Here is a 27,488-nt window from a genome sequence, read left to right on the forward strand (position 1 = left end):
AATTCTATAATTTGTCTTTTACAGGTCATGTAATGTTTGCGGAAATAAAAATGGAAAATGGAAAGTCAAAAGGCTGTGGAACGGTCAGATTTGACTCCCCAGAATCAGCTGAAAAAGCCTGCAGAATAATGAATGGCATAAAAATCAGTGGCAGAGAAATTGATGTTCGCCTGGATCGTAATGCATAATTTCAAACCACGGTTGGAACATTCTTACGTCTGTTTTGCTGAATCTCCTAGTAAAAAGTCACTTTTTTAGTAATTCTGTATGCTTACAAAAGCTGTAAAAATGAACTTTTAAAAACTCCCACCAGCTTTTAACAGTATAGTGTTAAATATACTGTGATTTTTGTTAATCTCAAGTTTGGGTTTTTAAAGACAGCAAGTCGGTCATTCAGTTTAAATGAATGGTTATACTGTTTTTAATGAAATAAGCCATTTTCTTGTTACTTTCAGTACTACATAGTGGGGTTGGTTCAAGTTTCCTCAGCTTTTATCAACTTATTGTAAGGTGAAACATAGATGATTTTTTCAAAACTTCCGTTTTATATATGTAATTGTCCTTGAAAAGAAAGGGCTCACACAAATTAGGATGTGATTTTGGTTGGTTTTAAATTACTTTTCTTTGGTGATAAAAGTATGACTGTAAGTAAGTTTTAGATTCTAAAGTTCAGGGTATTTTTTATTTCACTTAAATGATGAAATGGAGTTTTCCTTCTCTTCCCTCTCCCATCATTCACATTTTCCACATAACGCTATTAATATTAACCTCCACAGCCCCTTATTTTATTATTTCCAATGATTCCAAGTTCATATAGAACTGATAATGTGGCAATCCCCAAGTATAATAACAGGCAGACTACTCCCAACTTTCTGTCTAGTTTCCAGCCATTAAAGTGAACTGCTGAAAAAAGAAAAATAATTGAAATGTTGAGCGTGATGGTTATGTAAGTTAGTCCTCTGCTATTCACTTCTACAGGAGCTGATGTATTTATAAATGCAGTTTTAATAAACCATGGAACACCTAAGCACAGCATATCAAACACGTTGGATCCCACGATGTTAGACATAGCCATATCTCCTTTGCCTGCAAAAAAAAGCATGTTGTTAAAATGTGCACACCAATACTGTATTTTATTAATAAGCTTCATAAAAAAAAACACAAAACACTGGAAATTTTTTTTTGTTTGTTGGTTTTGGAAAATTGTTATATTAGAGCAAAAGTCTTACTGAATTTGTATTTTTTAATTTGGGGGGTTAGTATTTAAAGTCTTAACATTTATTTAATAATAATTATCTTTATTTATTAAACCATTTTTCAATAAGGTCTATAGATTACTTGTTGCTTTTCATTCTAATTTAATATGGTTAATTACGATTTGATGCACATTCCAGATGAATATTATTTGGGGGATTAGATTTAGTGAAATTACTCTGCTATTAAATAGTAAATCCTTCTTTTCGAGTCACTCCTTTTTTTCTTCAAAGTATATTAACTGAGGAAATAAATATTTTTAAAGGTATCTTTGCTCAGTGTGTTTCAGCCAGGCTTGAAGAATGGGCATTGCAGCTTGAGGGACCTAGCTCTTACCTTTTCTTGCAACCAACACGCTTGCAATTGTGTCTGGCAGGCTTGTTCCTGCTGCTAATAAAGTAAGGCCCATTACTGTATCAGGAATTTCTAACGTTTCCCCTGTAATAAACAGAGATACTGCGAGTTGCAAAACTTACAGATTGAATAACCATTCTCTGCAGTTAGTTCAGATATTTCCTTCCTGAACAAAAAGAAAATAGGCACATTTAGACTTCACAACTAATATGTACTGAGATTTTACCTAGGAAAATATTTGAATAAGATTGGTAAATTAGGTAACCCAGGTAGCACAGATTTTTAATGACAGATATCTAAAGATATTTAATAGAATTCTACTTAGGAGTAGTCCCCTACCTGGTATGCTTACAGAAGGTTTGGGTGTTCACTGTTAATCTCATTAAGGCTGTTGCTTAATATATGCTAATGAGATTGGTCATTTTCTGCTTTTCAAACTATTAAAGTGGTCAGAATTAAGCAAATTGTTTATAGCTATTTTTAACCTGTAAATGTATTAACAGGGTACACATTTTTTAAGTCATACCTTGGTGATCTACATTAAACAAAGGAAAACAAAAATAGGGTTCTACTTGAGTCTTCCTAACATTATGGTCCCAATTTATTAATTGTTCTGTTAAATTAAATTTGGTACCAGTTCAGCATTTTTCAGAAATGTGTTCATTCTTGGAAACAATCAGAGGGAAGTTAAAAAAACGTGCATGTAACTGCTCTTTTAATGTTGTGATTGAAAACTTACTTTAGAATCTTCTTTCTTTTTTTTTCTTAAAATGTCAATTAAAAGAACTTCATCTGTTTATTGCATGCTTTATATATTGATATTAGAATTGGAATTGGTTGTTAATTTTTGTTACTGGTTTGCCAGAGTTCATATGTACATAAATAACACTAGTATTTATCATCTTGGGGGCTGTTCTATGATCTATTACTTGATTTTGTTCTTCTCTTGATTTCCTATTGTCAAATATATTCTGGCTGAGAAAATTTGGAGAGATTTAATATGCAAGCTAATTGGACTTTTTGATTTTTCTCAAAAAAAAAGAATACTCTGATTTCTTGCTAGCATGCTATTCTGAGTCATATATTAATTTGTGAAAAGTCAGAGATCAGCAACCTTTTTTTGTAAGGGCCATGTAGTAATTATTACTTTAGGCTATGCAGGCTATATGGTTTCTGTTGCAGGTACTCACCTCAGCCACTGTAATGTGAAAGCATCCATGGGTAATGTATAAATGAATTAAATGAATAGGCATGATTATGTTCAGTAAAACTTCACTAGGAAAAACAGGAGACCTGGTCATTCGGTCACAGAGGCCTTAGTTTGCTCACCTCTGATTTGTCCATTCAGATTAACCTTTTTGGGAGAAATTCTTGATTTTTTTTCTATTTTATATTCAGTTTTTTCTTCTGGAGTCCTGTGGGACTAGAGCTGATTATGGCCAAGCAGTAATATTTAAATTTTAATCATGAAGGTAGTAGAAACCTAAATTGAAATTTTATTTTATGCCCTTTTCACCCATTTCATAGTTTGTTTATATGTCCATATTAAAAAGCAAAATGAAATGCAATCCAGTTAAACAGTGGGCATACATTGCTTTCTCAAAATGCCGGCCCCTTGCTATATTATTCATTATGGAATGAAATTCAATATAAAGAGTATACTGTGGACCTCATACAATGTGATTTAATTATTACTGCAGTAGGAAAACATCCCATGTATTTGATTTCATTTATAAGAAGATCCTGTGGCTTGTAACTCTGGGCTATATAATATTGAGAATATAGTTGATATGTAATATGCAACTTAAAAACCCTGAATGATCTTGTTGGTATATTAATATTTAACCTTTTTGTAAGTAGCACTTCTCTTTAGTCTTTCCTGAAAGAGAAATTTCCTCCGTAACTAGACTACTTTTAGTGAATATATGCAGTTTGTTCTTCTATAAAACTGATTATTTTCTTTTTAAATTGTGCTCTTATGCTAAAGATACATACCAGTTATTGTGACCATCCAAACCAGGATATATGTAAATGCAGATATCCATAGTGCTGACATGAAAAATGTTATCACAAAATAATTTTTCCAAAACTTCCTTCTACAGTCTGGTGTGGTTAGAAAAAGTAAGGTAATAATAGGAAGGGATAGTACCCAAAAAATTCTTTTTAAGTCTGCTTCAGGCATGTTGAAAACACTTGGTGAATCTGTTGAGGAAAGAATAAATGATTTTGAGTTTTCTCAAATGGCCAATTAAGTTGGAAATGTCCATTTAGAAAGCTATATTGAAATAAATTAGCTGTATCAGTTTTTAAGAGGCTATTTAAAATATTTGAATACCTCATTACTGATATTGCTGGCAAAAAGAAACTAATTGAGACTTTAGGGCAGACAGTATAAAATGTGATACTCAGCATTTCTTGATTTGGGGCTTTAAATCCATCAAAACATCTTGGATCGTTCACTAAATATATTAGACGTAATGTTTATGAAGCGTCAGTTGGACTTTCTTTTTTTTCTACAATGTGGATGGTCTTTAGTAACTTTTTTTGCTTATGGGGTTAACCTGGCTTCTACCTATTATAGCTATTATAGTTGTCTCTATTCCCCAGTATTGATGATGTCTCTAGCCTGCTCTATGTGTCAGGTAATGCATACTTAGGAAGTGTAAAATAATTACAGCATAATCTTTTTATTAAGTTGAATATTCCATTCTAATTCTCATTGTAAGTGAATTTTGGAGGCTTGCCTCATTTTTCTTTCTTACATTGGTTTACCAAATTTGGAATTCGCTACAGTTCTTAGGAAGAACCTTTAAGAAAATAGGAACTAGCATGGAATCTACAATGTAACTTATAAAACTTGAGTATGTTGCTTTATATAATTTGTTTTATTAAATTAGTGGAAGACATATTAGATAAAAATAAGCGTTCACTTTAAAATTATTTAAAATTTGCATGGCATTTACAAAAGAATGTACCCATATATATTGGATCAAATTACATTACAACTAATGCTAGTAAAATAACTCATGAAAAACATTTGCCAAGCCTCAGCCAGTGGGCCACTAAGTAAATTTTAGATACAATCTCAGTGTAATGAAAAAATTTAGAGTGGTTCTTTCGAATTTCTTTTTATAAAATTTAACTTGGCAATATATACTACTTACACTTGGAAGGCTAAAAACTATAATTTTTGTAAGAAGGAGAAAAGTTTTAATTTTTTTTTAGGTAGTAAAAGGATAACTTCCCTTCCTAATGTACTTAGATTTAGACTCTGTTTCATTCTAACACTTTGTAAAAAACTGATGCATAAATTTTTATTTCTGGCCATAGATGAATTTGACTTCTAAATATCTAAATGTTTTGCTACTGCTTCAGATGACCTGTCTAACTCTACTATTTCTTTTTTCCCAGACCAGCCCTTTTCCCTAAATTCCAAGTTTTTGTAAGTGGTGTTCCCATTTTCTCAATCAGTCATGAACAAAGCCTCAGAATTTTCTCTGCTCCCTTTTCTGGCCCCATATAGTCCTTCTGTTGCCTCGTCTTGGTGGTGCTTCCTCTGCATTGTCTTTTTTATTCCTACTTTCCTTTGCTCTGTCTAGGCGTCTACCAAACACATCAGCTGTTTTAGTAGCCTCTTACAGACCTCCATTTCTTTTATCCTTTAATTTCCCTGCTTCATAAACCTGCAAAGACTTGTATAATAGCATTTAAGACTCTTCTATCCTATTCTTTCCTATCCACCTTTTCTCTGCTTCCTTACGGTGTACATTCTGTGCTCCAGGTAGGCTAGTACTTGAATAGGCCTTTTGCTCATATTAATTCCTTAGCATCAATTTATAGAATATACTTTACTCTTAACTTCTATGTCATTTACATAATAGACTTCTGTAGCTGTTACTTACTGGTCATAAATCATGTCATCAGCTAAAATCTGATCACTTCTACCAGGCTCAGTTTAAATGCTCCCTTCTCTGTGATAATCTTTTCGATGTAGCCATCAAATTTTATATACTCTGTCCCATTTAGGAACTAGTTACACTTTTCTCTTTATAGTACTTAAACCTTTGTATTTTAGGTGTTTTCTTTTTTCCATACAGCATTGGAAGCTTCTTAAGGATAGGGAACCACCTCTTCATCATTTCTGAATCTCCACAGTGTCTTTTACATAAGTGTATATAGTAATTGCTGAATTGAAATGAGATTCTTAAATTTTTCTAGTGAATAGACTTAATAGTGGGCATGATGTGCTTATTACCTTCAGAAACCTGACTAAGATCATGTAAACTTAAAGGAAGCTGAGAGTGGCCAGACTCTTCATGAAATATCCCACTGTCAGTTCTTGATTGGCGACGGATGAATGGCTGACCCTCATCTTCCCATCCCATCAGTGGCTTTTGTTCAGTTCTCTCCTCCATAGCTTCAGCAAGACAGGTGCAGCAAGGACTGAATTTCTTTATAATATATTGGTTAATTTTAATGTCAAAACACAGCACCAAAACATATAATCCATATATCAAAAGCAGCAAAGTTCCTTCATACCTATAAATAGAGAAATTTGTGTGTTTTAAAATTAAAAACAAAATTTTTTGTTAGAGTTAATAGCTTCTGGGAAGTATCTGCTTAATAATTTTCCAGCATAGCAATAGAACAAGCAGAGAACATTTCTAGGTATATTTTGGTTTTATAGATGTGTCCTAACTTGGTTACAGCATTACTGTTAATTTATTGATAAAAGCTTGGCAGTCCTTTCTATATTTCCAATAAAACCAAGAATTAAAAGCTCATTGTCTTCATTTACAGATTCTTTATGAAAGGTAGGCATAAACAATGCTTTGAAAATACTAGTTGTAGATTTTCAGAATAGAAGTTAATGAATAGCGATGGGCATTCTTCATCTCAGTTCATTGGCAGCATACATTCCCCAAAATGTGTAGTAATTAAAAAAGAATATAGTATCTGTTCATTTCAACTGTGTCTAGACAAATCTGGTATAAGACTTTTGTGTAAAATATTCAGAATATATGAGGCTTTGACTGGGACTTTTCAGTTTACAGAGATTTTTTCTTTTTCATGTAACTGAATTTGGCTTGTATCTGCAAGAAAACAAGGATAGTCTTAAAAATAAAATTATACCCTAGGCACTGAGAACTGTTGTCCTATGCTCTGGTTTCCTAAAGAGTGATGATTAGCTTAATACCATTACATTTGAACCTGTCATTTACCTTTTATTTTATAGCCAATGAATTTCTGCTACAGCTGAAAGCACAGAGTTCTTGATTTCCCTAATGGAGTGAGCATAAGCTTGGATACTCTCATAGTCAGTGTCCCCTTAGAGACAACTGCTGAGTCCCGGAGGGATCCCTACTATATCCATTGGTCTTTGGGAAACAGACCAGATTTTAGGATGATTCATTTAGAAATTTTTCTCTCTGCTAGATTTGAAGTTTCTTGTTAGCAGGTATTTTGCAGGGTTGCTAAGTTGTACTCCAGAGAGGTGCCATTTGCATTGCTTTTTAGTTTTTGGTACGCTCTGGCATTGTACAAGGCACAACCTCTGTGGCTGTGCGTTGTACATTCCTCTCCATCCCTTATGATTCCTAGCATAGTGTTAAACACCTCCTGGATACCTGGTTCTTATTAGTTGAAAAAGTTACTAGCTGTCCACTGAGTCACCCTCTTTTTCATTTTCTTGCAACAGCGAGATACTGGGAGGTTACAAAGAAAGCAAACAATTGTTAATACCTAAATATTGTTGATTCTTAGAGGAAGGCTGTAATTCCTCTTGCTAAATGAACATCAGAGAGAAAGTTGGAAGAATCTGAAGATTTTAAAATTTACTTCCTCCATCATTTCTCTCCAGTCTTGTGACCATGACCGTTTCTAGCCAAGGCAAGGTAAACAACCCAATAGATGAAAACCCAACTGTTGGGGGCTTTAATGGACAACAAAAGGAGAGACTTTCTGAACAGGCAGTGGGGTGAAGGAAGGTTGGTAATATCCAGTGATTAGTGAGACAAGGAGACATGACTATAGAAATTTCAAAGAAGGGAAAACCCAACCAGCAGCTGTGATGAGGAAGTAAGCTCAGAGGCATATGGGAAAATGGTGCGTAAGTGGCAGGTAATCAAGAACTCAGTAACTGAAATAAGGTTTCTGAAAAAGAAACATTGCTAAACCATTGGAATTTCATAAAATCCTGTCTGTAATTGTGTTTTACAGAAGAGTAACAATGATTTCAAGCTTACCAGTAAACTTGGTTGTCGAATATTATGCCAAGAACTGCGGCTATGCTAATTGCATACGCTGCACAGTCCCTGAATAGGGGCCAACATGATAACGTTGAGACCTGTGAAATGATAATTTACCGTTTCCATTACACTGTAACTTTGAGTACATGCTTAGCGTAATACTGAAATTGTATGTTTGTAGCTAAATATTGTTATCTTTTGCATTTTGCTTAGAGAAAAAGGAATTTTAAGAAAATTTGCATTTCAAAGCCTACTCTGGTTTTCATAAATTTGACCAAGAGCTATTTGTGGGTTAACTTTAAATGGAATACATGTTTTTCTACTGATTAATAAATTTGATTGAACACATTACTAGTGCCTTATTTGTTCTAGACTATAAAGAGTTTTATAGTGTGTCAAAACAGTAAGTGGGTTGAATACAGTTTTCTTACTTACCGCATTAGATAGCAAGCCACAAGCTGCACAGATGCCAAAGAGGTTATACATTGCAGATCCAAGGATGGTGCTAATGCCGATATCTCCCTTAGTGATAAATACACCTATGAGCAAGGTAATTGCTAAGTTAGTGTTACTAGATTTGAAGAAGGGAAAATCACATTGAGTAAGCAGAAAATATAAGGAGCAATATTTACCCAGGAAAGCAGTAACTAACTCAGGAGCTGAACTACCGGCTGCCATAAAAGTTGCACCTGCAACATCCTGAGACAATCCAAGGGCTGAAGACAAATGAAATTATGTTAAAGTGGCAAATGAAAGGGTATGTCTCTATACCTAAATATTCAAATCTACAGCTTCACAGAAAAGCACTGACAGTGACTTAAACTAGAAAAACTAAACATGCAGTTTAAAAAATTAGAGGAATCCAGTGCCTTGCTTTCTCTATGAATTCACTACTTAATGCTTCTGTAGAAAGGGAGAGGCGGCCAGGGACTATTTGAGCTATGCTGCTGCGACTTGGTATTGTAAATGCCAAGATACGGATTTTGTAGCACCCAGAAAAGATTCCTTTCTGGCTCTATGGCTTGTAGGTGTATAGTGACAGAACAAGTTCTTTAAAATGACACTGTCAACAGTGCTCCAATTGGAGCTGGGAAAGTAAAGTATTTCAGGAGTCATAATTCCAATTTGAAAGAGGAGGAAAAAGTGAATATTGGTAGTTTTTAAGACCTGTAAGCGAACCCGAGTTAAGGAGCTGATTCACAAATTGGCAATTTCAACCTTGTCAATACAAATGAGAGGAAATTGGTTAACTAGGAACCAAAAAGATTTACTATTGTATAATTAGAATCTTGATTTAAAACATAAAACCAGTAAGGCTTTGCTCTAGAGCAGGAAATACAAGAAAATAAAACTATTCAAATAGTTTGTGTGTATCCCCCAGACTTACAAGCATGCAAATCCTTTATTTTCAGTGATTGCTGGGATGAGAGTCCTAAGAAATGTTTGGCTTATTCAGTTTTAGAGCTAAGGGATCTACTATGGGAAGGAAAAGGGAAAGCCATGTTGAAACCTTGCTTTGGGGAAGCCAAGACAAGGTTGCATCAGAAATCCCCAGCCGGGCTTTACTGGTAGACTAAAAAGTAGCCCGTAGAAGTAGCATGCTTTTTTGTTCTTGGCGTGGCAGACTGTATTTTACAAAGATGGCTACAGTATTGGCATCCATGTGATTTTCCAGAACCTTTCCATTCCCTGCCCTCCCCCCCGCAAAAAAGTACAGTTTATGTGTCCTCCTGTGACTGCTTTGACTAACAGAATTTGGCAGAGCCATAATATTTCCGAGGCTAGGACATAAAAGGTGACAAAATGTCCTCACGGTTCTCTCTAGGGACCTTTGCTTCAGGGCCCTAAACCACTGCATGAAACTACAACGACCGTTCAGCCGTACCGGAGAGTTCTCATGAAGAGCCAGCCCACACAGAGAAAGATGTCTGACACACCCCGACCATTTCAGCCCCCACATTTTGAATTTCCCCTTCCCAGGCACCAGACATGTGAAAGGGAGGAAGGTTTCAGATAATTCCAGCCTTCTATCACTGCCTGAGAGATGTCAAGTTGGAACTACCAGCTGAGCCCAGTAAACCCTCAGTGCTGTGAGAGGTAATACGGTGACTGTTGTTTTATGCCACTAGTTTTGGGGTGATTGGTTAAGCAGCCATTGATAACTGGAACACCTGGCTATTGTTCACTTAAGTTGTTACACTTTCTGAGTACCTACCATGCCCGGTGCTTTTTTAAGCGCTAGGAATATGGCAGAAAGACAAATGTTTCTGCTCTTGCAGAACTAATTCTAGTGAAGAGAACAGATAAGAAACTGATAAGCAAAATACGTGTCGCGTTAGAATTTTGATGTTACTATTGGCACTGTTTGGGGTTGCCACGAGCCTCACTCATACAAGATGGTAAACGTAACTGATGAATACTGTATGTGTTCTGACTCTCCATCAACTGGCCGTTCTGCAGTTTCTCTCCCTCTCCTCACACCTCCCTATTCCCTGAGACACAAAAATACTGAAATTAGGCCAATGATTCCCCTACCACGGCCTCTCAATGTTCAAGTGAAAGGAAGAGTTGCACGTCTCTCACTTTAAGTCAAAAGCTGGAAATGATTGGGGCACCTGGGTGGCTCAGTCGTTAAGCGCCTGCCTTCGGCTCAGGGCGTGATCCCGGCGTTCTGGGATCGAGCCCCGCATCAGGCTCCTCCGCTGGGAGCCTGCTTCTTCCTCTCCCACTCCCCCTGCTTGTGTTCCCTCTCTCACTGGCTGTCTCTCTCTGTTAAAAAAAATAAATAAAATCTTAAAAAAAAAAAGCTGGAATTATTAAGCTTAGTGAGGAAGGCATGTCGAAAGCAGAGATGCGCCAAAAGGTAGGTCTCTTGTGTCGAACGGCTAGCCAAGTTGTAAAGGCAGAGGCAAAGTCCTTGAAGGAGATTATAAGCACTACTCCAGTAAACACACAGAAGACAAGAAAGTGAAAGCAGCTTCGTGCCTGATGTGGAGGAAATGTCAGTGGTCTGAACAGAAGATTGAACCAGACACAACATTCCCTTAAGCCAAAGCCTAATCCAGCAAAGCCCTCACTCTCTTTAAGAATTCTATAGGGGGGCGCCTGGGTGGCACAGCGGTTAAGCGACTGCCTTCGACTCAGGGCGTGATCCCGGCGTTATGGGATCGAACCCCACACCAGGCTCCTCTGCTATGAGCCTGCTTCTTCCTCTCCCACTCCCCCTGCTTGTGTTCCCTCTCTCACTGGCTGTCTCCCTCTCTGTCAAATAAATAAATAAAATCTTTAAAAAAAATAAAATAAATTCTATGAAGGCTGAATGAGGTGAGGACGCTGTAGAAGAAAAGTCTGAGGCTATTGGAGGTGGTTCACGTGATTTAAGGAAAGACGCCATCTCCATGTCAGGAAAGAGCGAGGTGAAGCAGCATGCGCTGATGTGGAAGCTGCGGCAAATTATTCAGAAGATCGAGCTATGGTCACGAAGGAAGGTGGCCACCCTAAACAACAGATTCTCAGTGCAGACAAAACAGTGTTCTATTGGAGGAAGAGGCCATCTAGGACTTTCATAACTAGAGAGGAGAAGTCAAAGCCCGGCTTCAAGACTTCAAAGACAGGCTGACTGTCTTGTTAGGAGCTCATGCAGCTGGTGACTTGAAGCCAATGCTCCTTGACCATTCCGAAAATCCTAGGGCCCTTAAGAATGATGCTACATCATTCGTGTGCCTCGCAATCCTGGATGGAAGCACGTTTATTTACAACATGGTTTACTGCCTATTTTAAGCCCAGTGTGAAGACCTGCTGCTCAGAAGAAAAGATTCTTTTCAAACTATGACTGCCCATTGACAATGCAGCTGGTCACCCAAGGGCTCTGGTGGACGCGTATGAGATGACTATTGTTTTCATGCTAACACAGCATCCGTTCTGCAGCCCAGGGGTCAGGAGTAATTTCCACTCGCAAGTCTTATTATTTAAGAAATCTATTTTGTAAGGCTGTAGCGGCCATAGATAATGATTCCTCTGATGCATTTCAGCAAAGCTCATTGAAGACCTTCTGGAAAGGATTCACAATTCTAGATGCCATTAAGAACATTCATGATTCACGGGAAGAGATCAAAATATCAACAGAACAGAACAGGAGTTTGGAAGAAGTTGATTCCAACCCACATGGATGACTTTGATGCCTTCTTCTGTGGAGGAAGTAACTGCAGATGTGCGGGAAGAGCAAGAGAACGAGAATGAGAAGTGGAGCCTGAAGACGTGACCGACTTGCTGCGATCTCAGGATACGACTGTAATGGAGGAGGCGTTTCTTAAGGATGAACAAATAAAGTGGTTTCTTGAGATGGAATCTACTCCAGGTGAAGATGCCGTGAAGACTGTTGAAATGACAGCAGGAGATTTAGAATATTGCATAAACTTAGTTGATAAAGAAGCAGCAGGATTTGAGAGGACAGACTCCAGTTCTGAAAGAAGTTCTAGTGTGGGTCAACTGCTATCAAACAGCACTGCATGCTACAGAGAAATTGGTCGTGAAAGGGAGAGTCGCTCATGGGGGCAAAGGCGATTCTTGTCTTATTTTAGGAAATTGCCACAGCCACCCCAGCCTTCAGCAACCAGCACCGCAATCAGTCAGCAGCCAGCAGCACTGCGGCAGGACCCTCTCCCAGCACGAAGATGGTGACACAGTGGAAGCTCAGACGATGGTGAGCATTTTTCTAGCAAATATTTTAGAATGAAGCCGTGAACATTGTTTTAGTCATAAAGCTATTGCACACTTAATGTAAACATAACTTTTATGCGCACTGGGAAACCAAAACATCGATTTCACTCACTTTATCGTGGTATTCGCTCTGTTGCGGTGGTCTGGAACCACACCTGTGATGTCTGAGGGGTGCGTGTAGCTGGGGTACGAGTGCTCCAGTCAGGATCGAGTGCCAAGATTCTATGGTGGAGGCTAGCCTGTGCGTTCCAGAAGCAGAAAACGGCTGGCGTGTCCGGTATAAAGAGTGTAAAGGGATGGCAGTAGGGGATAAGGTAATAGGTGGACAGATCGTGTAAGACTTGTGAATCCTAGCAAGGACTTGGGTTGTTTTTTTTTATTAAAGATTTTATTTATTTATTCGACAGAGATAGAGACAGCCATCGAGAGAGGGAACACAAGCAGGGGGAGTGGGAGAGGAAGAAGCAGGCTCATAGCAGAAGAGCCTGATGTGGGGCTCGATCCCACAACGCCGGGATCACGCCCTGAGCCGAAGGCAGACGCTTAACCGCTGTGCCACCCAGGTGCCCCAGGACTTGGGGTTTTATTTCGAAAGATATGGGAAGTACTGGGAAAGTTATCCACATACTGTCTGTCTGTCAATGATACCGGCCCCAATCATCTTTTTTATCATGGGGTATTTGGTGTCAGAGACCAGCTACGAGTTGCCTGAGTGATTTGGCCACCTGTCAAGCCTTGTGAAAAATCCTCTGAGGAGAGTTGGAATGATTCCTCTCTATTTGCCTTCGGTCATGTTGCTTGATGGACATGTTGCAGTGATGAATAAAGGGAGAGAAGTAACGTTTTGTGGAACATATTTCATAACATTTATTTTGTTGGTTGGAGTCTATATCTATCATCTATCTATTATCTATCATCCATCTATCTATCTATCATCTATCTATCTATCTATCTATCTATCTATCTATCTATCATCTATCCATCCATCCCTGTGATGTAAGACCAATTGGGCATGAAATTTAAAATAGAACATGATAAAGTGTATTGCTCTGTGATTAACTTTTTTCATTTTAGGAATGAAGTAAATGATATCTTACATTCATGGTATACAATTCACTTTCATATACATAATTTAATCATCTCAGTTATCCTCAGATATGAGTGATGGTATTTCCATTATTCAGACGAAGACACAGTCCAGGAAGTTAAGTAACTGAGCTACATGTGTAGTGAGGATCTTCAGTGTGAGGAGTTAGTTAGACACCCTGAGTCTATTGTTTATAAATCCAATGCTATTTCTATTTCACCACAGAAACCCAACGTAAAAATGGGACTCAGGGGGCGCCTGGGTGGCTCAGTCGTTAAGCGCCTCCCTTCGGCTCAGGGCGTGATCTGAGTCCTGGGATCCAGCACCGCATTGGGCTCCCTGCTCCGCTGGGAGCCTGCTTCTTCCTCTCCCGCTCCCCCTGCTTGTATTCCCTCTCTCGCTGGCTGTCTCTCTGTGTCAAATAAATAAATAAAATCTTTAAAAAAAAAAAAGGCACTCAGGCAGGCCAATTATAACATGATGGGTAACTGAGTTATTTTCCTCCCTGATTCTTGGCATGGGCATATAACTGCCTCCATTCTAGTCTTTCCTAGGGGAAATAATAGTTACCGGAGTCAGGGATACTTTGGAAGTTTTCCAGCATATTCCAGAGGTTGTATCAATTGAGAGATATTGGATATTGGATTATCATGAATTCTCTAATCAAATTAGGGCCTGGTAATATGTGGATGAAGTTGAAAAAGAACAAAATGCTTTATTTTGAACTAAATGTCTAAACTTGGTGCCCTGAAGAGTGAATGACCAATCTTTGCTTAATGCTAGCTGAAGAATGCTTCATTAGAAAAATTCAATCTCAAGAGGGAAAAGGTGATCTATTGAGCATTTTGTTGCAAGGTAGAAAAATAAGTGGCCCCTCCGAACACTTCCACTATCAAAAGGCAGTAACAATAAAGCTTGTTGCTATTCACTGGGCTCTAATTGAGTTATGAAAGGGAAGATACTGTAAAGATGGATGTATGAAACTTCAAAGATATTTTAAGAAGTTATATCTTAAGGTTCTAAGAATATTTTGTAAAATGGTTTATACCTTTGAACTTTAGAATAGACCGACTTTGTCTTCGCTGACCTTTGGGTAGCATTTCTCTCTGCTATAGTTTATTATTAAAGATAAATTGTTCTGGTTTTTTCCCCCCCGGAGCTATTACTTTTTCCCCTCTTTATTACTCTAAAGGAATGATCATACTTCCTTCATGATATAGGAGAACTGTTCAAGGTGAGTTTTCTTTATAGATTTAGATATTACATTGTTTATATAAAGTGCAACTTTATGATAATGCACTGTGGTCCACGGGGACCATGACTTAGACCAAAACTCATCAGACTTTTCTTAAGCATATTCTCTTCTCTGATGCCATGTTGAAAAGCTTTAAAACAGTTTTTGAAAACTCTCTTCTGGAACTCTAACTGTATTATAATATAGTAGAAAGAGCTTTAAACTAAAACAGAGACCTGTATTCTGGCCCAGCCCTAATGAGACTTCAGACAAGTCATTGAGACAAGGCTTGTGTTTTGCCATCTGTACAATGGGGCATTGGATGACATGATCTTTGAGGTATCTTCTAATTTTATTAATTTTTTGTCAAAATGTAGAATATGGATTCTATGCTTTTAGACTCTATACCACTTTTTATTGTTAAATAAATTTATTTTAATAAAAAACCGCTACGTTATTGAAAATTTAGGAGATAGAACGGAAATATAGAAGGGGAAGAGTCACTTACACGTTTACCATTGTGTTTTAACCACTGCTATCATTTTAATGTATTTCCAGCCATTTTCATGATGCATATTTTAATAGAGTTATAAGCATAAGCTATATATATGTGATTTGACACAATTTTAGAAGGTCTCCAGTGATAGCAAATTTTCATGCTTTGTGAATGGGTCAGAGTTTTGGAACCAATCAAAGGTCATTCAGACCCAACTCTAGTGACTGAGGTGGTAGTCACCCTGTGCAGTTTTCTTTTGGGTCCAGTATGAAGTGTGACAGCAAACCGAGGCTTTTTATGATCTGCAAAACTGGTTCTGACATTAATTTCAAATATATTTTTAGAAATTTTTTTAGTAAAGCTTTAGTATTATTGGAATAAATGCCTAGCTTCTCACTGCACTATATATATATATGTATGTGTGTGTGTGTATATATATACATATATATATATATATACTCTGTGATTTTTTTAATAATAAATACAAATATTTTGAGTTCTTTATAGTGACCCATTTCATATTTTGTCTGAGTTATGATGGAATAAATTCTGAAACCCTATACAATATATATTATATATGTAATATATAATATAATATAATATAATATAATATAATATAATATAATATAATGCTTTTAAAGGCCTAATTTCACTTAAGAGGACTCCCACCAACTCCCAGTCTAATGCCTATAATATTACAGTGAATTTCCAACTGCCCTAAGCCTATCATAGAACACATACACAAGACAATTTATCTCCAAACCTCACAATTACTTCAGTTTTGGCTCCATAACTTGCCCAAGGTCACATAGGTAGTAATTGCAAGGACAGGATGGGCACCTAGCTCTTTTTTACTCCAAAAAGCTGCTCTTTCAGTTATCCATGTAGGTAAAGTGAAAAGATAAATGCATAGCTTTATTATTATTATTATTATTATTATTATTATTATTATTATTGCTTGTTTCCGCAATAGCAGAATACCCAGGTAATACCCAGACAACTTGGTACTTATTTAGATCCATATACCTGGGGTAGATTTAGATGCAATCCAAGGGGACCACAACTTAGATCAGAGGGAAAAGAAAAACAAAGAGGATGGAAACGCTCTTGAGAGGAGGATGAGTGCCCTTGTGTCAGGGAGGAAGCACTATTCTTAGACTCTTTGTTCTTTGGGAAGGCTTTGCCTCTGTAAATTTCATGAGGATTAAGAATCAAACAACCCCCTGAAACTGTAGGCTATCCAAATGCCATACTCACAGAATTTTTCAACTCCCTTTCAATTTTATCAATTTAGAACCAATTCTACCTGGAATTAAAACTTGCATTTCTTTCTTATTGTCTATTTCTGAGACATAACATTGAAATTGAATATGGGCAAACATTAGTTCAAAGCAGAGTGAATAAAAATAAACTTTTAGTAAAAAAAATTAAATATTTTATGTAAGTATGTTTCCCCAACACCTTAAATTAAGATCATTTTCACTTAAGACATGTTATACCTCAAAGGTTTGGCACGATGGCGGGATTAGCGTTTCTGAGTAGTATATTAGTGTAACATTTAAAAAGAAAAGTGTTTTAGCCAGCTTATGATGGACTATTGGGCTGTCAAGTGACCAATCTTGAAGGGTTCTCAGTTTTCTATATAGTTAGCTTGGAAAAAGGTAAAGAAAGCTGCTTAAACATTGGTTAAATAACTTGAAGAGATCCCCTTTACCTATCAAAAGGATATATAAAAAGGATTTATTTTGGCTTTATACTGAACTTTAGTTGTTTCTGAAACTGGACTGCTTATAGAGATGAGAGGTAATAGTCCTATTTGGGCTATATATAATATATAAAATATTAATTTATATTTAAATGAAATATACTTTAGAGATACCATTTCTTAAACAAGAAAAGAAGCGAAAGATAGAATCAAATGGTATGGATTTTAATATAAAAGAAATAAAAGGAACTCTAAACAGAATATTCCAAAGAGTTATCATTTAAAGTTGCCACATGGATTATTAGGTCAAAGAGTGGATTTCATAAGCTTACTTCCCAGCTTGTGAAGGTAGTACTTGCTTTTATTTGCCTTCAACTTGGTGTTCAGGCTCTGGCAGACGCGCCCTAGATTTGGTATTTGCCCCAAACACATTCATATTGACTTTGATCACTCACCTTCTGCACTTCCATCTTTGCTGAGTAAAGGATTATAGTCTTTGTAGTCTATTCTTACATAATATGAATATTTAGTGAATGTTTAGCATCTGCTAGGTTGAAATATGAATATTTAGTGAATGTTGCACTTGAGTTACATTCCGTCCTGTACGTGGCACACAGTGCTATGAGCTGTCTCCATCTCCGAATTGCTGTCACACACACACCTCAGTGTATCCACCAAGGATGGGTCTAGGGTCTAGAGGGAGGTCCCTTAAGTTTATTCTTTACCTCATTACCTCCAGCTCCTTTCATCTTGGATAATATTCCACCTCTGAGGGTGCCTTTTAACCCCTTCCCATGAATCTTCATCCTATTTCCCAATTCAGAAACTAGATCTTATCTCCGAAGGTAAAATGCTCTGGACAACTAGAGTGTGATTTTTATTCCCTCTATGATGTGGAATTAATTTCACTTCATTCCTCTATGTTCAAAGAATCATCATTAGCCTCTTTTCCTATAGAACCTAAATGGATGTGAAAGAAGACGGGATTAGAGGAAGAGGGTATAGCAACAGCATTTTCTCATATGAGTGCTACACAGCTAAGATGACAGCAAAATGTCTCAGGTTGTCTAACAGAGGTATGTGTTGGTGGTGGGGTGGGGAGAGAGTCTGTGTGACTTTTGTGATCATGAGTAGGGCAAGGAGAAAGCAAAGATCCTTGCTGGAAGAGGCCGCAGGTGGTGTTGGCTCTGGAAGAAATTTCCAGATCAACATAGCTAGCTATAGACAGAAAAGGGGCCCAGTCAGGGCATCAGCAAGGGGCTCTGCCATCCACCATTTCCTGCTCATCGTCTCCACAGAGACTCCAGTCCTGAGCCTCTTCTAGTCTTCACCTTGCAGAAAACCCTTCTGCTGACCAAACTAAGCACTGCTGTGACTTGAAGAGGGGGCAAATGGGGCGATGGGGCTGGGGTGGGCCAGGGTCCTGCCAATTCTCCCATCATGTTCTAGGCTGGGACTCAGAGCATGCACCCTACAGAAAGTCATTGCATCATACATGATGATTAGGTCCCATAGTGGTACCATAATATGAGCTCATGGACATTCTAGACAAAATGCTTAGGCCTCAGAACTGATTATTGTACTGTAGGCAAGTACTTATAACATTAATTTACAAACTCCGACAGGTTGCTGGAAGTCTAAACTGATTTTTTTTTTTAAAGCAATTGAGCGGATTCTCTTTATTTTGTAGAATACTTCCTCCATAGTAGCAACAGGTATTTGATGTGTTTTTTTGTTTTGTTTTGTTTTTTGGGGGTTTTTTGGGTCAAAATTCCAGTGCCCTTGGGAGGAAAACACCGTTTAAGACTGTTTAAATAGGACGATTCTTTTGAAACAACCATATTATGGCAGTTAACCTCAAGCAAGGACGTGCAAAATTATTATATCATTCGGCAATTGAGAACATTGTTGGATGCTGGCATTAGAGACAGCAGTCTCTGCAGGCTGTGTAGTCTTTTTTTTTTTTAATTTTGAGACAGCACAAGCGGGAGTGTGGGGGGGGGAGGGGCAGAGGGAGAGAATCTTTCAAGCAGATCCCACCCCGCCACATTAAGTGAGGAGCGTGACTCAGGGCTCAATCCCACAGTGAAATCATGACCTGACCTGAAACTGACTGAGGCACCCGGGCCCCCCCAGGCTGTGTAGTCTTAAGTAATTAGTTCTTATCTAAGCTTCAGTTTTCTCATCAGGAAAACCAATCTATAGTCCTGACTTGGTAGGGTTTTTGTGAAGACGAAAACCATCTCTATTTAATTTAGAACCGTGCTCGGTCTCCTATAATTGTTTCATGATAAATAGCTAATAAATAAATATATAAATAAATAATAACACTCCAGCACATGGTGGAATGCTTCAGTAAACTGTTTTCAGGATTATATTAATCCTTATTAGTTGACAAAGTGGGTGGAATTATTGAAACTCAGTGCTCATTAAAGAACTATGGGGAAATGTAAAGCATTTGCAGAATTCTCTGAAGCCAGTTTCTGTGGCTGTAAACAAATTCCAGAGAAATTGTTTTTTATCGCTGATGTCCTAATTTGTATGAGACTATGCTAGACCTTGAACAGAGAAATGACAGAATTAATTTATAGGCATTTAAAAAATGAATGGAGTCAGCACTATTTCTATCTCATTTTGTTGCCATTTATTTTCAGTACTCAAGACCAGGGTCAATTCCTAGCAGCTGAAGAAGATTTAAAAGCAACATAGGCATCTATCAATCACACATGTGATATTGTGATTTATAAGAAATATACATTTGGTCATTCAGATGACCAAAATATATTTCTCATATATATTTGGTCTTCAGCCACAGTTACCACCTCAGGCTCCCTAAACCCTTGCAATTTCCTAAGTATTAAGAGTGATGAAGGCATCTTTTGTTATGTTAACAAGGGGACTTTTGGACTCCACCTAAGAACCAACTCTGTAATTAGAGGGTTGGAACTTTCAGTCCCACCCCCCACCTCTAGGAAGGAGAGAGGGACTGGAGGTTGAATCCATTGCCAATGGTCGATGGTTTATTCAATCATGCCTATGTAATGAAGCCTCCATAAAACCCAAAAGGAGCTTTCTGGCGAGCTCCCAGGTTGGTGGAGGTGCAAGGAGAGTGGAAGCTCCACGCCCTTTCCTCATACTTTGCCCCATGCATTGCTTTCATCTGGCTTTATGTCATTTCATAATTCCAGTATATATATATATATATATATATATATATATATATATATTTATATATATATTCTCATAAACCAGTAATCTAGTAAGTAAAATGTTTCTCTGAGTTCTGTGAGCCACTCTAGCAAATTAATTGAACCCAAGGAGGAGGTTGTGGGAATCTCTGATGGACAACAAGTTGGTCAGAAGTAAGGGTAACAACCTGGGCTTATGACTGGTGTCTGAAACCCAGGGAGGGGGTCGTTGGAACCCCCAATCTATAGCTAGTCATTTAGAAGCACAGGCTTGCAACTGGAATCTAAAGTGGGGGGTGGGGAGGCCATCTTGTAGGCCTGAGCCCTTAACCTGTGGACTCTGATGCTATCTCCAGGTTAATATTGTCAGAATTGAATTGATTTCTTGGACACCTTGCTGGTGTCTGAGCACTCTTTTGCTGGTGTGGGGACCCCCTTCCCCTGTTTTGTTTGTTTGGCCGCCCTGCTAGATGCAGGGATCCCAGGACCAGGGCTGCAGCTACAAGGTCAGGAAGCAGGGAGGATGACTAAGCCAGAAACTGTGACCATGTCTTTAACCTTCCTGTCACAATTCCTGGGAGCCTGGTGGGATAGGGTGTACCTTCACCCCCTCTGCCTAATTGGGATTAATAGTGAATTCTGCTATATTGCTTGTGGTAAAAATAGCTCACTAGTTGTGCACCTGTGTGGCCTTACACTGTGTGATAAGGAATGAGCTGAGGGACAGGTGCTTTCTAGTCCAGCACAGTGGACTGGGTAGTTACCAATGACTGAATGAGAGTCTGGTAATGGGCCAGTATCTTTGGACTGCCATGACTGTTTGTCCATAAAGGGGATATGTGTGTGAAGACCATGAAGTGAGCTGTGACATTGTGATTTATTTAAAAAAAAAAATTTATATANTATATATATATATATATATATATATATATAGGCTTTCCCCAAAAGCCCTAGAAATTCCTAAGTGTAGAGGGTGATAAAGATGCCTTTTGTTATGTTCATGAGGTAAATTTTGGACACCTTCTAAGCATGGCTGCTGGTTGCCAAGGGAACAAAGCATGTGATTAGAGGGTGGGAACTTTTAGTCCCACCCCCCTGGCCTCCAGAGAAAGGAGAAGGGCTGGAGGTTGAATCAGTTGCCCATGGTCAATGACATAATCAATAACACTTACCTGATGAAGCCTCCCTAAGCAAAAAACAAGAAGATGGGATTTGGAGAGCTGGGAGAGTGACACGTCTGGAGAGAGCATGGAAGCTCTGCTCCCCTTCCTTGTATCTTGCCCCGTGCATGTCTTCCCTCTGGCTGTTCCTTTTACAATAAACTAGTAATCTAGTAAGTAGAATGTTTCCCTGAGTTCTGTGAGCCACTCGGGCAAATTAATTGAACCTAAGGAGGAGGTCATGGGAACCTCTGATTTATAGCCATTTGGTCAGAAGTATAGGTAACAACCCAGCCTTAGGCCTCGTATCTGAAACCCAAGAAGGGGTCGATGGAACTCCCAATCTAGAGCCAGTCAGTCAGAAGCACAGGTAATACTTTGGGCTTGCAAATAGCATCAGAGGGCAGTGAAGGCCAGAGGTGGGGGGCATTCTGGAATCTGACGCTATCTCTGGGTGGATAGTGTCAGAATTGCTTGCTGTTGGGGGAACTGCCCCTCCCCATCTCCCACACATTGGAATTGTGGACCCACTTCTGGACTGAATACCAATTTACCTTCATAATAGCTACTGTATCATATTTCAGAGCAAAGAACGACTCACTTGTCTGCTGACGATGTTTCAGAGTAATTCCACAAGTGGCCTGGTGGAAGTCATTATTAATGTTCTGTGAAGTCACTTAATGAAGATTATTTGAAGTAGCAATCTAAATTTTAATGCCATTTCTCCTGCAGGCCTAGAAAAGTTATTCATTTATTTACCACTCCTAAGACAATTTTTTAATAAACAAAATTCTTGATGAAATTGTTCTTTCAGTCAAGTCATTGTTTGGAAATGTGAATACAAAAAGAAAAACATTTTTTGACTTTCTACTTTCCAGGAAGAGAAATTTTCAAGGTGGGACAATGTACCTCGAATTTAAAATTTCCTAGTTTCTGTTTTGTTTTTAAAGATTTATTTATTTATCTTAGAGAAAGAGAGAGTGAATGTGTGAGCCTGGGGTGGGAAATGGAGCGTGAGAGGCAGAGGGAGAGGGAGAGAGAAACTTAAGCAGACTCCGTGTTGAGCTTGGAGCCTGATGTGGGACTCAACCTCACAACCCTGAGACCATGACCTGAGTTGAAACCAAGAGTCGCATGCTTAACTGACTGAGCCACCCAGGCGCCCCAGGGGCTCAGGTCATGGTCTCAGGGTCGTGAGATCAAGCCCCACATCAGGTTCTGAGCTCAGCACATGGTCTGCTTGGGATTCTCTCTCTCCCTCTCTCTCTGCCCCTCTCCTGCTCAGAGCGCCCTCTCTTTCTCTCCCACATAAATAAATAAATCTTTAAAAAAATAAAATTAATAAAAATAAAATAAAATAAAATTTCTTAGTTTAATATAATTAACATGATCTATGTAGGTTTTCTAACTAAAGGTTCAGTCCTGGCACAAGGGTGAACAAATAGATTATTACAACAGTAAAGAGCATAGAAGAAGATGTATGTACATATATATGTAAGAATTTAGTATATGAACATTGATCGACTTTCTGAAAAAATAGCATTGCATCCTATAGTAAAACAAATTCTTAGTGCAAGAAAGAAATAAATGTTAAAAAAAAAAGAGAAACTACAAGTAAAAGAAAACATGACAATTTTTCTGACCTGGGGATAAATGTCTTTCTAAGTGTAAAACCAAAAGTAGAATCGTAAAAGAAAATATTTATAAATTCACTTAAAAATATGTAAACTTCAATGTGATACACACACAAAATACAGAAGCAAACAGCAAACTGTGAAAAAGCATATGATATAAAAATTATATTAAGAAAAGGGTTAATATCCTTATATAGAAAAAAAGAAGTCGTGGGAATCAGTAAGAAAAAGACAAATCCCCTCCTGTTAGAACAAGGCCAAAAAGGCACAAAAGCAAAACTACAAATTTCAGTAAACATGAAATGTTCAACCTCACAAATAATAGAATAAATACAAATTTTATAAAATGAGCTTCCATTTTAAAGCAATTGACAAACATATTTATTATGTTAGTATTCACGGTTTTCTGGAACGGAAGCTATCCCACGTTCTGGAGGTGTAAGCTGGCATACCATTTGTGAAGTGTTTTTGGCAATGTATAAAATAAAGCTTGAAATATGCATAGCTCTCCATCTCTATCAAAAAACAATCAGAGAAGTTTGCAAAGATTTTATACGAGTATGGGCACAACATTGCTTGGAATAAAAAAAAGTAAAAAAACAAATGTCCAAAGAGATTAGTAATTTTAAAAATTCGGACACATTTCTACTGGGTACTACTATGTATAAAACCCAGTGTTAGGTACTTACATCATCTACAAAATCAAGCTACCATTAAAAATCATGTTTTTGAAGCGCATTTAATAATATGGGAAAATGTGCAGAATAAAATATATGAGGAAAAAGAAAAAAAAAACCTCAAACTGTATCTATAGCAAGACTAAAAAGCCAGACGGTGACAGGGGGATCTTGGCATGATGAAAATGTAAGTGATTTTACTTTTTTCTTCTTTTTTTTCTTGCATTTTATCCATCTAGGTAAAAATACTGTATTAAAGTAATTTAATCTGTATTATAGAAAAATATCAGTGCTGTTGTAAATGGAATGTCAATATAAAAATGACTATATTTCTACCTACTTGAGTTAAATCATAATAATTATAACAAACTTATGCCGACCTGTACTCTGAATTTTTTTTTCCTTAAACAAATACATGTCAAGAGCCTCTGTTCTTGCCAGGTCCTGTTGTGGGTGGAAAGGATCCTGCAATGGTGCAGTGAACAGGAGAGAAAATCGGGAGCATTTCAGCGGGGCCGGGGGCTGTGGCCATGGCAAAAGGGAGAGTTCATATTCTAGCTCTCTGTCTCTGGGAAGAAATGCTAGCAGTGTGTGTGTGTGTGTGTGTGTGTGTGTGTGTGTGTGTGTGTGGTGGTGGGGGGAGAGGATGCTGTTTCTGTGCAAACCTGTGAGCATGCTGGAGGAAACCTAACCCTTAACTTTGACATTCTCCGAGGTGAGTGTGCTCAACCAACTAGACTAACCAAGCTGGGGACAGACTGGAAACTTCTGCTGGCCCTTTTGTTGTATATGGCACGAATCGTCATCGATATCCCGACTTTAAGGGACTGGGATACCGATGAAAGGTATATGCCCAGAGTTCTGGGTGATAGACATGGCTGAGGGGTTGGAAGAGAGAGGCTTGGCCTGCCAGATCTTATTTTCCGAAACCAGCAACTGAGCTTAATTTTTAATAACTGAATTTACAATTATCTGATGCCTGAAGTCACTTTACATGAGATGCAGGACTTATTATCTATTTATTGGTTTGTAAACATCAGTTAGTTTCCTTACTAGCATAAGGCTGAAAAAGGAAGAGGGGAGAGGATAGCCCTTAATGTCATTTATTTACCATCTACCTTTAAAAAAATTACAACAACTTTAGAGTCAAACTGAAAGAAAGCTTTGTAAAGTATAAAATGGCAAGCATTAGGAGTGCCTTGTCTTAGGAATACACACCAAGTGCATATAGGCGAAAACTCGGAACAGTTGACTCACAAACGGCCAGCCAGGCAGTATGGTAGCCAGAGTTTCTGGACATAGTCTTTGTACTAACAATTGCTGGGTACTCATTTAAAGATGCCCTGTTAACTACCAAGAAAAACCACATGCAGGCCAGTTCCTTAAGGTAGGGCCCCCCAACACAGAAGTCTGAGCTCGGCAACCAGTTGAGGTGGGCAGCATTGTTGCTGAGCTCTTTTACAGACAGCCACTATGTTCCGCACCACTGTTTCCGAAGCTCGTGGGGGACATTTCCGGCCACTTACATTCACTGATGATTTCCAGGGAGGGTAGGAAGTACTCGTCACAGACAATAGACAGGGCCATGAACATGTAAAGGATAATTAAGAAGTAGATGACAATGCCTCCGTCCATGCGCTCCTGTTTCGTGAAAAACCCTTCAGGAAATTCCAGTGATGGAGACATAACACAGTGGGTGCTATTTCCTGGTAAGGAAAAGAAGGTGAAAATTTGAGGTATGCTGGTGTCGCTAGTTCCAAGCCCACAAAGAGAGATTCCTTAAGAAAACTCTAAGCGTGCGGTAACTGAGTGGAATTCTAAGAACCCTGGTGAAAAGGTATAAAGCACTTCTGAATATGATGTAGAGTTTTTTTTAAAAAAATAATAACCTTTGGGGCCCAAAAGGGGAGCTTTAATGAAATAAGCTGATGATAGTGAAAGAATTAGAAAAAAGAAAATCATGAAATCATTCTTGCTTGTCTGCTTTATGGCTAAAAAGGGAATTCTGAGCCCCTCTTCCTCCTCAAAGAGAAACTGTTTCTCTGTAGAGAAAGATTCCTAATATCTGTAAAATTTCATTTTCCCATTTCAGAGCCCAAGCTGCCCACGGGCCTGAGAAGAATCCTCCACTGTTGCACAGAGAATTTCTAAGATGAAAGAAGATTTTTTTTTCACGATGAAGTCTCCAACAATAAAAGAAACCGGAGACTTGCCTGCTCCATGAAGTCTGTGAATTCTTTCTGCGCTATCTTTGAGAACTTATTTGAGGGATCAAAAGTGTTTGATATTCTTCCAAATGCTAGCAGTCAGAGGAGGAAGGGTAAGCCGAAGTGAGTCAAGTGAGAATTTGCCTCCCTTTGTCCCTTCATCCGTACGTGGCAGCAGCAGCAGGGGCGGCTGACCCCAGTGTCCACCTACCTGTGGCCCTTGGGAGACGCTGGGGCAGGGAGGCGCCCAGGGGAGGCAATCGTGCAGCAGCCCAGAGGATGCCCAGGAGCAGAGCTCTTCTTGCCCACCGCTGGCCCCCTTCGGTCTGCATATCTGCTGTGCTTACTGCAGAGCCCTGCTTTGGGAAGGGGGAAAGGGAGGAATAAGCTGGATCATGTGAGGAGTCTCCTTCCTGCTCACTGCCCTGCCCAGGACACATCTCAGCAAGGCCCGTGCAGGAGGGAGGGTGAAAGGAGCCAGACAAGCTCCTCTAATCAGGAGCCCCAAGCTCCAGAGAGGCTGGAGGAGGTGGGGAGGACAGCGGACGATTCCTGTGTCCAGCTGTAGTAATCCCAGAGGGCGGAACCGGGCGGCTTGCTCTTTAAGGCACGGTTTGACCTACTGGTCTTCACAGTGGCTGTGATTTTGACTTTCTCTGGATTTGGAATGACCTGAGTTTGCAACCGCTTCCATCTCCAGCCCTCACTTCCAGAAGTTGCTGGGGTTGGTGTGTGTGAATTCTTTGGCTCGGTAGGCACGTTTGTATATTTCTTTTGGGCCTCTCGTCCTCCTCTCCAGTTAGGGCTAGAGACAGAAAGGTAACTTCGGAGGCTGTTCCAATGGTCTAGTGAAGAAATGACGGGGGCTCGAACCAGAGTCCTAGCAATGGGGCTGGAGAGATGCGGACAGCTTCAAGAACTGTTAGGGAGACATAGTGGATGCTATTTGATCATGGATTAGCTGTGCTCTCAGCCAGAGGTTTTGAAATGCAAATTCAACAAGCCCAGGGGGTTTCAGACACAGACTTCTGTCTTCCCTACCCTAGCATTTAGTGTGCTTGCCAGGGCGTTAAGAACGTGGGGCAATGAAGGATAACATGTGCCTAACGGCACAGACCACATTGTTTGAGTCCTAGCACTGCTACTTCCTAGCACTGTGTCCTTGGGCACATTATTTAACCTCCCTGCTCCTCAATTCTCCTATCTATAAAAAGGGAATGTTAGCGCCACCTCACCTCTGTGGTGAGGATGACAGAAGTGAATGCACGGAATCAGCTTAGGGCAGCCTCGGCCACGTGGTCAGTGTTACCTCTTTACCATCTGTCTACCTTATTATTAATGGGTTACTCTTGAGCAAAAGCTTCTTGGCCAAAGGATCTCTTTTTTTAAGTTTGGCAACCCTCGTATTTCCTTTGCTTTGTGGCAAAAGCATAAAAATTGATGTGCTCGCTAAGTTTTAGATTTCGAAACTGGGTTTTTCTGGTGGAAAGGAGTGAGTTGCTTCCGGATGTTTATGACCCTGGGT

General features: G+C 38.8%; 2 protein-coding genes across 5 annotated transcripts in view; one reads left to right on the forward strand and one right to left on the reverse strand.

Annotated features, from left to right (window-relative positions):
• MYEF2 (myelin expression factor 2) overlaps positions 1-8,204 on the forward strand; it is a 38,424-nt gene extending 30,220 nt beyond the window's left edge. For 3 of the 4 annotated variants that reach the window (XM_034661017.1, XM_034661016.1, XM_034661015.1), the window contains one exon: positions 25-8,204. In XM_034661017.1, coding sequence (XP_034516908.1) covers positions 25-188 — 164 coding nt within the window. In that variant the 3' untranslated portion in view covers positions 189-8,204. The remainder of the gene's footprint in view (positions 1-24) is intronic. The other variant, XM_034661018.1, reaches the window with a different exon arrangement.
• Positions 764-26,411, reverse strand: SLC24A5 (solute carrier family 24 member 5). Its single transcript, XM_002917553.4, has 9 exons — positions 26,175-26,411; positions 25,283-25,462; positions 8,489-8,572; positions 8,292-8,395; positions 7,854-7,954; positions 5,864-6,147; positions 3,604-3,810; positions 1,591-1,692; positions 764-1,086 (listed from the first exon to the last, which is right to left on the reverse strand). The coding sequence occupies exons 1-9, from the start codon at positions 26,401-26,403 to the stop codon at positions 764-766; spliced, it is 1,614 nt and encodes a 537-aa protein (XP_002917599.2). The 5' UTR covers positions 26,404-26,411.
• Positions 26,412-27,488: the final 1,077 nt, after the last annotated feature.

Source organism: Ailuropoda melanoleuca, chromosome 5, assembly GCF_002007445.2.
Source record: "Ailuropoda melanoleuca isolate Jingjing chromosome 5, ASM200744v2, whole genome shotgun sequence".
Classification (NCBI taxonomy): Eukaryota; Metazoa; Chordata; class Mammalia; order Carnivora; family Ursidae; genus Ailuropoda; species Ailuropoda melanoleuca.

Excerpts from the sequence above, each read along its gene's own strand:
- SLC24A5 (XM_002917553.4), bottom strand. The coding sequence starts at position 26,403 with ATGTGTCCTGGGCAGGGCAGTGAGCAGGAAGGAGACTCCTCACATGAT. Across the intron at positions 7,955-8,291 it reads GTGGCTTGCTATCTAATGCG|GTCTCAACGTTATCATGTTG; the intron begins GTAAGTAAGAAA and ends ATCATTTCACAG. Across the intron at positions 1,087-1,590 it reads CGTGTTGGTTGCAAGAAAAG|GCAAAGGAGATATGGCTATG; the intron begins GTAAGAGCTAGG and ends TTTTTTTTGCAG.